Source organism: Artemia sp. Qi Xiang Cuo, chromosome 18 (assembly GCF_049724085.1).
Source record: "Artemia sp. Qi Xiang Cuo chromosome 18, ASM4972408v1, whole genome shotgun sequence".
In the NCBI taxonomy this organism is placed as follows: Eukaryota; Metazoa; Arthropoda; class Branchiopoda; order Anostraca; family Artemiidae; genus Artemia; species Artemia sp. Qi Xiang Cuo.
In genome coordinates this window covers 52,682,967-52,695,592 of record NC_142811.1, presented here as the reverse complement: position 1 = coordinate 52,695,592, position 12,626 = coordinate 52,682,967, and the positions used below count along the sequence as shown (strand labels likewise).

General features: G+C 37.0%; 1 protein-coding gene across 2 annotated transcripts in view; it reads left to right on the top strand.

Annotated features, from left to right (window-relative positions):
- The window catches only part of LOC148941633 (uncharacterized), a 52,569-nt gene that overhangs the window by 33,377 nt on the left and 6,566 nt on the right, over positions 1–12,626 (top strand). Inside the window, exons 7-8 of one of the 2 annotated variants that reach the window (XM_089104656.1) lie at positions 1,420–1,678; positions 10,977–11,134. In XM_089104656.1, coding sequence (XP_088960782.1) covers positions 1,420–1,678; positions 10,977–11,113 — 396 coding nt within the window. In that variant the 3' untranslated portion in view covers positions 11,114–11,134. Of the gene's footprint in view, positions 1–1,419; positions 1,679–10,976; positions 11,908–12,626 lie in introns of those variants that run through there. The other variant, XM_089104655.1, reaches the window with a different exon arrangement.

Here is a 12,626-nt window from a genome sequence, read left to right as displayed (position 1 = left end):
CAGCTGCTTCTTTTAATAGTCACATTTAAATATTAATAATGATATTTAATAGTATATGTTAGAACTGGCAAATGTTCCGAGCCCATTTCTAAAACCGTCTTGTGAAGCATCATATTTTCTCCCTTTGTATTTTTTGCACTGGGATGCAAATTAATATGAAATTAACACGTCAAGGCCCACAAATATTCAATTTTGAAATATCGAAATACTTGAATATCAAAATTTATAAAATAATTTACCGCCTTTGAAATGCCGCAGCCAAACTTGTGTTGGATTTTTTCACAGGATTTAATATTGATGAGTGCTCTTTTTTTAGGCATATCGGGCTGTAAAAGCTCAAAAAAGTGTTGTAGCAAGCTAGCGGTTCCAACTAATTTTTAGGACAAACAACTGGTTTCAGCTGTCTTGCAGATTCCCAAATCTCTTTTCATACTCCGCGCTGAGATGAGAATTAACTTAAGAAATAAAATTTCAAATGGGAATGCCTTTTTATTAGAAAGCGAAAACAGATACGATAAATCTGGATATTTTAATGCTTTTGTTTTTCTGCTGATGACGACATGTGATTGACCCGTATGTGGTGTATGTGGTCGAAATATCCAGATCTTTCTTTTTATTTTTTCACTCTCTAAAAAAGGACTTATCCCCATTTGAACTTGTATTTGTTCGTCATAGAAAGGCTGTGTGGTTTTAGATTTTTTTTTTTTTTTTTTTTTTTACCTAATTTAAGCTATTACTTCGAGAATTAATCTGAACTTAACTCGCTAAAGACCACAAATACTTGAATACCAAACTTATAAAATAATGTACATAAAAAAAAATGTGTAGATTTTTTTCCATCATTTTGATTTAGATGAATGTTTTTATTTAGCTATATCGGGTCATACAAGCTCAGAAGAAGTATTGGAGCAAGCTAGCGATTCCAACCTATTTCTTGGACGAACAACCCGTTTGAGCAGTAGCGAATTTTGTTGTGGTCTACTTGCTGAGCTATACCATCCATTATGTTTCAACGCTGAGTTCACCTTACCTCACTACGTTTCACTCACTGCAAATACAATAAAACCCGCTCTCCCAGCGATTTGACGCTTAGCAGAAAGCCATGCTTTGCATATTGTCCATAATGTTCCATAAGCACGTTTTTCAGGCTATTATAGGTTTTCAACCCAAGGATATTCCTTATTTCAAAGGGATCCTGATTCCAAAGGAATATAGCATACTTATTCCTCTAAAGTAACAAGATACAATACATTCACTAAAATCCCAGCAACAAAAAGTGATCTATTATTTCTCCTTTTTTATTTTGTAGCAAATATCCTCCTTGCTCCACCATTCCCTCTCCCTAAAAAAGAAAATCTTGTCTGTGTACTCCCCACCAAAAAAAATTTTGTTTAATTAACCAAATCAAATGTTTTGCAGGGATTTTGTGGGATCTGTTATTCAACTTGTGATGACAGCCAGTTTGCTTTTGGACTATCCAACGGATATAGCACAACATGGACAACCAACACAAATGCAGCTCTTCCATATTTTTGTCTCAATGATTATATTCAAATAGCTGGAGCGTTTTTACCTGCAGTTGGAACTTTTCCAGCTGAATTCAGTGACAGAATCTGTGGCGGTGCTTTTGGAATCAGAACTGGAACCAACGCTGTTTCTTCACCTATGACAGTGTGTAGTGAGTATTCACGGCTACTAAATTTATGAATTGGTTGTAGCACTAAGCTGCCTAAAGCCAAGACAGCCCTGCAAGCTCTTCCCCCTCCCCACACTAATCGGTGTTTTACTCTTTTGTCCATCCCATCAGGTGTATCAATTTGGGGTAGCGGCGTATGGAGGAGGCAATACGCCTCCCGGACTTTTGCCCCTTTCTTCCCCCTAGATTATTAAAAATGCCTTTTCTTTGATATTTTGGTTGACTTTTCTGGTGTTTTCACTGAACGAAGTCGAAAAACAACAAATTCACACCCCTCCTCCAAAATGTGTAGTATTCTGTCTTGGAATATAAATGGGAAAGCACTTGAGAAAACAGTTCTGCTTGATACTATGAGCCTAATAAATGAAGTAATTTTTGTACAAGAGCACCTGCTTTCCGGGAGCAATACTAACCTGTTCAAGTTCTCAAGTTTACTCCAGTGTTTTATTCGGCCAGCTGAACTTGTGAAATCCCGAGGTCGGCCATCTGGTGGTTTAGCCACTTTGGTGAGAGAGTCTCTTCATGCTGAACTTTTAGCATTAAGTAAACACTTCCTTGCTGTTAAAGTTCGCGATACTGTGATAATAAACGTCTATCTTCCTAATAATTAGAGATCTATCCTCTTGGACAGCAAGGTCACGGCTGCGTGTGCTCAGCTAAGCCGTTTCGTAAAGGCTCAATTTCTGGAAATACGAAAGTTCTATTAATAGGGGACTTCAGCTATGACCTACTTAATACCGAATCTGAAAGGACTCAAATCGTTATAGGTTCCCTTTCTGATCTGTTAAATGTTGTTGATAAGGATAAACCTTTTACATTTATCAGTGTTGCCTACACCGTCTCAAATCTTGACCATCTGTTAACGAACTTCCCGGTAAGTGACGAAGTAAAAGTTGCAGCTGATGGTTTATACTCTGGTCATTTGCCTTTGTCATTATCAATAACACTGGACTGTGCAAAGTTGTCGGGTCCGTGTAAATCCCAATGGAGATTATACAGTGACTGGAAACAAGTATCGAATAACCTCTTTGCGGCCACTTGTGGCGATATCCTGAATAAAATAAAGGTTCCCTTCCATCTGTTGCAGAGAAATGCAAACTCGTATTTCAGTGAAAGTGAAATATGTCTGCAGATAAACATGTACTGTGCAGAAATATTGCATACTCTGAGTTTCGCGGAGAGTATAGCAGTTCTTCTGAACCGTATCCGTAATAGATCGCCGGTGAAAGGGTGGTCTAGAAATCCGGAACTAGCGGCGGCTTGTGCGTCGACGAAGCTGTGGCTGAAAGTTTGGCATGATAGTGGGAAGCCACGGAGTGGAATAGTGAACGAGATTCGAATCCATTCTAAATGAAAGTTCAATAAAACGTTAGATGCCTCCCGTGCAACCCTCAAAGAAAATTTTGTGCAAAAGCTCATTAAGAATCCGAATCTTATTTGGTCGCTTCAATCTAAGCCTGAAGAAGCTAAGCCTACTTCTAATTTTTCTGCTAATCAGTGGAGTGCTTACTTTGATTCCAAGTTCAAAGTGCCTGATCCAGTTCTGCAGTCTAACTACGAAAATGAGCTAGTTCCTATGCTTCCCGATACCTTCGACGATTTCTTAGTGTCACCGGCCTTAATTTGCCAGGCCGTTGAGAAAGGTATACTCGAAAGGATGTGATAGTATTTTGTGCTCTACATATTTCTTTGTGAGGTTGTATTCTTTACCATCATATTGCCCTTCTGTTTCAGATAATTTTGACGCAAGGTGTAGTCCCGATTTGCTTTAATGTGGGTATGGTTATCCCAATATTAAAGAGGGGGAGGCCAGCTGAACAGCCTTCTTCGTATCGGCCAGTAACGATATCTTCAGTATTTTGCAAACTATTAGAGATTGCTGTGCTTGATGAGATTTATGATAAGTTTGAGATGCCCTCACACCAGTTGGGTTTTCGAAAAGGCCTCGGGTGTCCCCATGTACTTTATCTTCTTGCTTACATATTACTTGATGCTCATCTCTCGCGAGAAACTTTGATCTTCGGTCAGTATGATGTCAGGAGAGCTTTTGACTCTGGGATTTATGCCCAGATTTTGATAGAGCTGTGTAAACGAGGCGTGCGTTCTTCTATTATAAGGCCACTACTTGATAAGTATGGGAACCTCAAGCTTCATCTTCGTTTGCAAGATGGTGATCTTAGTGGGGAGGTTTCTGTACAAAAGGGAATTAAGCAAGGGGCTATAACGTCTCCTACTTTGTATAGTAACAGTGTTAATGATGCACAACAGGTTATCTCTCTGATTTATATTTTCAAGCATATTGACTTGTCACTTTTGAGTTTTGCAGATGATCTTTTAAGTATGTCTCGGTCGCTTTCTTCATTAGAAAATGATTTATCGCGTCTTGAAAAAAAGTTATTCGGATATTGGTTTGCAGTTTAATGTAGGAAAGTCTGTTGTTTTGTTTTTTAATTCCCCTGAAGATAATGCTACAGTCAGGCTTGGTGGAATTACCGTAACACCGTCTAGGCATATAGCGTACCTTGGCCTGCCGATTGGTCGTAATCTTCGAGAAACCCAGTCTTTGCTTATTGAACACCTTTCTAAAAAAAAGTGCGAATTGACTAGGCGGGTGTTGTCACTAGCCGTCACAATTTCAGCCGTAAATATCTGGCTCGTCGTTATAAGGCAGTAGCTTTGCCTCATGTCTTGTACCTGTCTCCTCTATGGAAGCTCCTGAGTGCACGAAACAAGAAAGACATAAGTTCGGTATTTTTCAAGTATGCCCGACATCTGCTTCAAGTGCCGCCTTTTGTTAGAAACGCCATATTGTTGCTAAATATGGAATTGCTGAGCCTCTGAGTGCCGCGGAGGAGGTAATTCATGATTACGTGAAAAAACTAGAGCTGTTGGACCACGAGTGGGTCCACCTTCTCAAATAGTTATGTTATTATGTAGTTCTTTCTGTTTGTATTTGTTTTTCTTGTCAGTTTTGCTTTTTTCTTTCTTTTCTTGTCTGTGCTCCGTCTTTTTCTGTTGATTGTAAAACGGCTTATTGATAAAATTCATTCATTCATTCATTCATATCCCCCACTTTTCAAGATATTCCCTTTTCAAAAGTATAGACAGAGCTTTTGAAACAGGATAGTTTTACCAATGATAAAAAAGAAAAATTACAGCCTTATACTTTCGTATTTTTACGCAACGTATTTTCATTACGCAATCAAAGTTTTACTTATTTTTTGGAGAGACAAATAGCCCCACCAATTCAAAACCATGTCACCAGGCATCAAATAGTGCGATGGTTTGTCAGGCTCAGGCAGTAGCGGATCCAGGATTTTAGGAGGGCGGGGGGAGACTCGTTACAAAAAATTCCCATTCTAAATTAAGCCTAACGTACCTTACTGATATTGAAAGTTGCATGCCTCTTCTTCTATCTGTCATTTAGCTGTCATTTCTGTAAAGCTATCCACAAAACTACATTTATAGAAACACTATCAATATTATATAACAAATTCTAGCCTCCAATTCCCACTATTAGCAAATCTATCAATAAAACTTTCTACAGTTATGACAATATCACAGTGAACATGAAGAAAGGGAAGTCCGATGAGTCTTTCCTCCGTCATTTTATTTTTTATCCGCGTTTTCAATCTTCTCAAGGTAGAAAAACTTCACTCAACAGATGCCAATTTTACTTAGCTTAAAAGTGTAGAACGTTTCAACGGAAAAACGGCTTTCTAAGTTGGAAATGAGTGTGGCCAAAAGGGGATTAAAACTGACCGTCTATAATATTCCTCATGTGAACTGAAGGGTACATTAATCCGATTCGTTTGCTTATTAACTATCCTAGGGACTCTTGTCTCTAAACCTAGCTCGGTTGCCACTTTAGTTACCTCGTCGAATGGGTTTTTAAACTCGCTTTCACTCTCCCAACGGTTGACTAGCAGCTGGGTAAGAAGCTCTTCTTCTGAAATAGCTGACTGAGTGGTAAAATCAGTCATGATATATTACTATGAGAGTAAATGGTTACTATCAGGTCGGAGGATGCGACAGCAGTCCATAAGGATTTTGCTTTTGCTCCAGTTGTGCATTCTGCCCAGCGGCTGATGATCTCAAGAGCTTCCACTATCTTAGGGAGCTCTACCACAAACTGTATTAGGGAATCGTGCCTTTTGATCCAGAGCTTTTCACAAAAGCCAGTAAACTTTGCTTTCATTTCTCTGGTTAAATCATAATTGCGCTTTGCAGGAGCACCAAAAAGACCAACTTTTTCTTTTATTACTCCGATGGAGTTTCTAACACTCTGGACAGAAGAAGTTTTTGACATGAATAGATTTAGAGCATGGTTGAAACATGGGCAAAGCAGGGCATTCATTGCTACCTTTTGAACTTCTTTTACAGCACCAAAATGTTCTGAAACCATCATAGCCATCCATCAGTGCCTATGCCCACACAATTTTCCAAGTCTAGCCCAAGAGATCGAAGAAAATCCAGCACAGCATTTCCAAGAGTTTCTAATTTAATGATCGGCTCGAAGTTTCCAATGCTGTCCGAGTAACATGTTTCGTGTAGGTATAAGAAAAAACGAAATCTTCACGTCTTGTGCAATCGTAATTGCAGCAAAGGGCAATACTCAGTTGCGACCTATGTGACACATCCGTTGTTTCATCAACAACCATACTGTAGAACTTGGCAGAATGAACTAGTACAAAGATTTCTTTAAGAATCTCTTTGGCATAACATTCAATTAATTCATTCTGTGTTGTTTTGCTTATATAAGTAGCATTTACACCTGAACTTTCCAAATGTTGTTTTAAATGTCGCTTTAGATGTCACCACTGTTTATGGTAGTTTTAGATGTCGCCACTGTTTATACGGTACCTTAAAAGTTCTCGAAAGTTTCCTTCGTTTGCCAATGGGTCCATTGCTACTAATAATTCTCCATCATATCTATGGCCACGGAGAGCAATGTTTTGTTGACCCAAGATGATGTCGACCCACGGGTTCTGAAGCAATTGATATCGCGTACGATCATCCAGTTTTTCAATTCTATCAATATAGGTTCCGATATCATTTTCGCAGAAAGTGCTTGCATTTTCGATGTTTGTGTTAGGCTTGGGGCTACACACTTCAGTTGATGCTAAAAAATGATGCACAATCTCACTATTAGTCAAAGCGCTGTAATCACTATTAACGCTGAAACTCACATTATTTCTATCTTCAGTTCAGGCGTCTACTCGCCTAATTTTAACTTTCAAACCAAAAAAGTTGTCGAGAGTTATCTGCTTTCACTTCGACATCATAACTGGTTGATATTATCCAAAAATTGCATACTTTTCAAACTGTTCTAGAATCGCGACTAACTCTAAGGCGTATGTGTTATTAGAGTCATTTCAAGATTTTTGCTTAGTTATTGAATAAGAAACAGGTTTTGACTCACACACATTTTTGAAGCTTCAACAATTTACGAGATGACAAGCTACAAAATGACTTCGTTAGTTTGGGTGACACCAAACACTCTAGACAACTCCCTAAAGACTTAAGGTAGACAGACCAAGTGTCGTCAAATCCTTTTCAAAGATACGTTGATCCAAGCGTTGATATCGCAATGAAGTCACAGAAAACCTAATGATAGAACTTTTTGCCCAGGGGGGAGATCCCCCCCTGGATCTGCTACTGGGCTCAGGCCAGCCAAAAGAACGCAAAACCTGATTGGTTTATTTTTGTAGAGCGAGTAAAAAGTATGGAAAATTGTGACACAACATTTTTTGCAAGTGCACTCTGCTTTGCCATAGATATGCTAGACAAATCCTGAACTTTCATCATGAAAAGTTCAATGAAAGTTGAACTCATGAAATTTCATGAAATCATGAAAGTTGCAATGTGAGTTATGATGATTTACGTGTTTTTCCATCCCTAGTAAAAGGGTTCTATTCGTTTGTAGCGATGTTTCGTTTGTAGGTCTGAATGAAAAATTTTGTAACTTTAGTTTCCGCATGAGCAACATCTTACTCTTGACCCTAATATGCCCAGGTCCTACATAGTCCCTTCCCTCTATCATCAGACCGGGTCAAAATAGATTCATTTTAAATGGAATGGATTCATTTCTAATGGGGCTGCGTACTTCTCTAATACCTAACTATTTAGAATGAACGTTTGAAAATGACACGGTAATTGCCTAGAGAACTAACTGAAGGGACGAAAAGATGCTAGGAAAACAATTCTTACTTCATGATATGCAGAATAACCATAGTTAACACATTTTGCGTCCAGCCTCGATATCCTTTACTCCCTTCCCTAATATGCACACATGTAGCCCAAATTATGTATTTTCAATGAGTTCTGCCACCCGTAGCTTACTTTTCCAGTTTTTGTTTCGTCACAGTTCATTTCAAACAGTTCGTAGTAACGAACTGTATGTAGGGAGCGACCCGGCTCAAAAGTAACCGAAACTCTAAAAAATATAATTTTGATACCAATAGATACATCAAAAGAATTTTATTTTTATGCTGATTTTAAATATGTAAGTTTCATGAAGCTTAATTATACCTATCAAAAGTTACGAGCCTGAGAAAATTTGCCTTAAAAAAGAAAATTTGCCTAAAAAAGGAAGAACACACCCTAATAGTAACAGAATCTTACTGAAAATCACACCATCAAATTCAGCGTATCAGATAACTCTACTGTAGAGGTTTCAAGCTTCTATCTGGAAAAATGTTGAATTTTTATTTTTTGCCAGATGAAAGATCACTGATGCGTGTTTATTTATTTTTATTTTTATTTTTTTCAGGGGCGATCGTATCGACCCAGTGGTCCTAGGATGTCATGGGAGGGCTCATTCAAACGGAAATTAAAAGTTCTACATTTCAGCGAGATTTTTTTCTCGTGGGAGGAGGGGGTTCGCAGGGAGGGGATTACGCGGGAGAATCTTTCCATGGAGAAATTTCTCATGGGGGAAGAAAATTTCCATGAAGGGGCGCTGGATTTCTCAGTATTATTTAAAAAACAATCAGAAATTAAATTTAAAAAAGAATTTTTCTAACTGAAAGTAAAGAGCAGCATTAAAACTTGAAACGAACAGAAAATATTACGCATATAAGGGGGATTATCTCTCTTCAATAGCTCGCTTTTACGCTAAATTTTTTTTAACTTTTAAGAGTTTATTATTTCTATTTAAACAGCCTTTGTGATTCAGGAGTAATTCCTAAATAAATGGAACAAAAATCCAACTTAGGTTATTATAAGGTTATTATTAGTTAAAAAAGTAAAACTAATATGCAAATTTCGTTTTAATTATTCATGTACGGTGAGCCAAAATCAAAATCTTCATTAATTCAATAACGTACAGAAATTAAATAAAAAAAACAAGTTTTTTTAACTGACAGTAAGGAGTGACACTTAAACTTGAAACGAACAGAAATTATTCCATATATGAAAGGGGCTTTCCCCACCTCAATGCCCCGCTCTTTACGCTAAAGTTTGACTTTTTCTCACAACTCTACTTTTTAAAACAATAAAAACTTTAGCGTTAAGAGTGGGCTGTTGAGGAGGGGACAATCCCTTTCATATACGGAACAATTTCTGTTCGTTTTAAGTTTTAGTGTCGCTCCTTACTTTCTGTTAAAAAAAACTTTGGTTAATATATACCAAATCATATTATTGAGTTTCAAATAAAGTGAACACACCATTCGATGCCTTTTTTTTTGCTGATTACGAATATAAGCATTTCTATCATAAATGAATTTACGCCCCCCCCCCCCCTATATCGGCAATACCTAACCCCACCTCCCCTTGAATGGCCAGATAAAGCCTAGGGGGGGGGGCTGAAAGTAAATTACGCTTTAAAATCTTATTTTATTTATATTAAGCATAAAAAAAGCCAACGAATGGTGTATTCCATTTATTCCAGACTCAACAATATGATTTGGTAGATATTGACCAAAACTTGTTTTTTCATTTAATTTACCAAAGAAAGCTATGAACCAAAGTGAAGTTTTGAACCAAAAAAGACAACATAGAGTAATTAATGAGCAAATTAAGATTTTTGAATCAACAAAACTTTTTAAAATAACTAAACCAAATACCCAGTAACGGTGAAATATGAAATACCCAAATACGGTGAAGTGGATGTGCTTGCTTCTACCAATTGTGGGTTGTCCGGTTCAATCCCGTACTGTACCTGGGATTTCTTCTTCTATTTTTATAATTGTTAAAAATTTTTATAAATTTGAAATATTTTATATTATTATAATGAATATATCAAATAGTCATATTTTTCCTTTGTTTAAAAGGATCCTTGCTAAATATAAATGAAAAAAATATAATTGTGGTTTGGCACGTTATTTTAATTTTAGATCTTTTTCCTTAAATTTCCCCTCATTGTAAATTTGCTCAAAGTTATACAAGTTGTCCATTCTTTATGTTGCTTACATAAGGTTTTTTATTGGGAAAATGGGGCATGTTTGATCACGTTTCCAAAAAGTGTTTTGGAATTAAAGTGAAACTTAGGAAATGCTGAGAGGGACATTGACCGCAATTAAAACATGCTATGTGTATGCTGGTTGGCATATCTAAGGAGTGGCTGAGTGTATTAAGTTGAAACTTTCAAGGTATAACGGATAGTGATCGGAAGGCAATAAGTCTCCCTTGCGTTTTTAAATACCTTTTCCCAAAGACACTGTTCGGCATTTTAAAAAGGTCAAAAGGTCTCATAGTTGTACCTCAAGGGATGCATTATTAAAACTTAAAAAGAACAGAAATTATTACGTGTATGAAGGGGATTACCCCTCCACAAAACCTCACTCTTTACGCTAAAGTTTTTCAGTACTTTTAAAAAAGCTTACTATTGTTCTAATTAAACGACCCTTGTGTTTCAGAAGTCGTTCTTAAAGGATTTGGACAAAATTAAAACTTTAGCGTAAAGAGCGAGATGTTGAGGAGAGGGCAATTTCCTTCATACACGTAATAATTTCTGTTCGTTTTAAGCTTTAATATTGCTCCTTACTTTCAGTTGAAAAAACTTTTTTTTTTACTACAAAAAACATTAATTTACAGAAACACGGGTTGATACAACTGAGACGCATTGGGAGAATAAATAGGAAATATATAATTTGGACTATGCTTTGCACATTAGAGGGGGAAATTATAGTGGGGCTGCATGCAAGATGTGTTAAGTATGATTATTCTGCATATTATAAAGTAAGAATTGTTTTCTTAACATGTTCTCTTCTCTCTAGTTAGATGCAAATACCAATAATCCCTTTAATTTAAATAAAGATTAAAGTTGTATTTTTTCTAGCGGAGACAAAACCGTTTCAAGTTCGAGTTGTTACAGATTCGAATGAAGTCGTGAGCTCCGGAACGATTCCATTGGAGTCTGGAGTCTATGGATTCTGCCTAAACTACGCTCAACAAGCATGTGTTACTTCTGGATAAATATTTGCCTTTATTAAAGAGGTATCAATTTTTGTAGAAAGAGTGTTAAGAACTTTTCCTTTTGGTTCCGTATAAGTAACGGAGCATTATATCTTCTGTTTTTAAGTTCCAATTTTAAGTGCCGAACCTTAAAAGTGCCGTTTTTAAGTGCTGTGCCTGAGAGTTTTAAGTTTTGATCTAATGTTTCATCCCTCGCTTCATTCTCATAGAGGTTCACAAGAGGAGGGAGGGGCTTGCCACCTCGGAAGACTAGAATGAAAAAAGATCGCCAACATTTTTTATGTTCCAACATCTCCTTAAGTAATCAAGCCGTTGACACCTTTGGACGCTGGTTAGGTAAAGAAAAAATATATCGTATTCTCTCCCACCCAATCCTTGGAAAGCCTTGCAGGCCTACTCTGTAAAAAAAAAAAAAAAAAAAAAAAAAAAAAAAAAAAAATATGTAGACGCCAATTACAACCCTGTCGGCTTATATGTCGTCAACAGATTTTCTATTTAATTCTACACTTTTTAATAATGCAATTTTATGAGCTTCATCTGAGACGATTTGAGAGCTCTAAAAAGTACGCAGGTCTGGAAAGGTATATTTTTAGATACTAGGCTTCTAAATCAAACAGTTCGTGGTAACGAACTGTAAGTAAGGAGTGACTCGGCTCAATAGTAACCGGAACTGTAAAAAACGGAATTTTGATATAATTAGATGCATAAAAAGAATCAGCTTATTATGCTGATTCCAAATATGTGAGGTTCATTAAGTTCAGTACTACCCTTCAAACGTTATGAACCTGAGAAAATTTGCCTGATTTTTGAAATAGGGGGAAAATACCCCCTAAAAGTCAAGGAATCTTGATAAAAATCACACCATAAGATTCAGGATACCTGAGAACCCTATTTTAGAAGTTACAAGCTCCTATATACAAAAATGTGGAATTTTGCTATTTTTGTCAGAAGACAGACAGAACACAGATGCATGTTTTTTTTTTTTTTTTTTTTTTTTTTTTTTTTCCAGTGGTGATTGCATTGAAATAATCGTCCCAGAAGATTCGAAGAGTGCGCTTTCAAATGGAAATTATAAGTTCTACTGCCTTTTTAAGTGACAAAAATGATTAGAGGGCAACTCGCCCCCTCCCACCTCCATGTATATCCCAAAGTTATCTGATCAAAATTTTGAGATAGCCATTCTGTTCAATATAGTTTAAATATAAAACAAACATGTCCTTAGGGGTAAAATGACCCCCCACAGCCGTCGAAAGAGGCCTGTAAGTTATGAAAATTGCCCATTGTTCACGTATAATATTTGTTATTGGGAAGTATCCAGACATTTTTCAGGGGGGGGGGGATTTTGTGCTTGGGGTGGATTTCCAATGGGACAATATTCTATGGGGAGGGAAATTTCCGGGGGGGGGTGAATTTTCAACTTGAAACCTCCACAGTAGGGTTCTCTAATGTGCTGAATCTGATGGTGCGATTTTTATTAAGGTTCCATGACTTTTAGAAGGTATTTCTCCCTTTT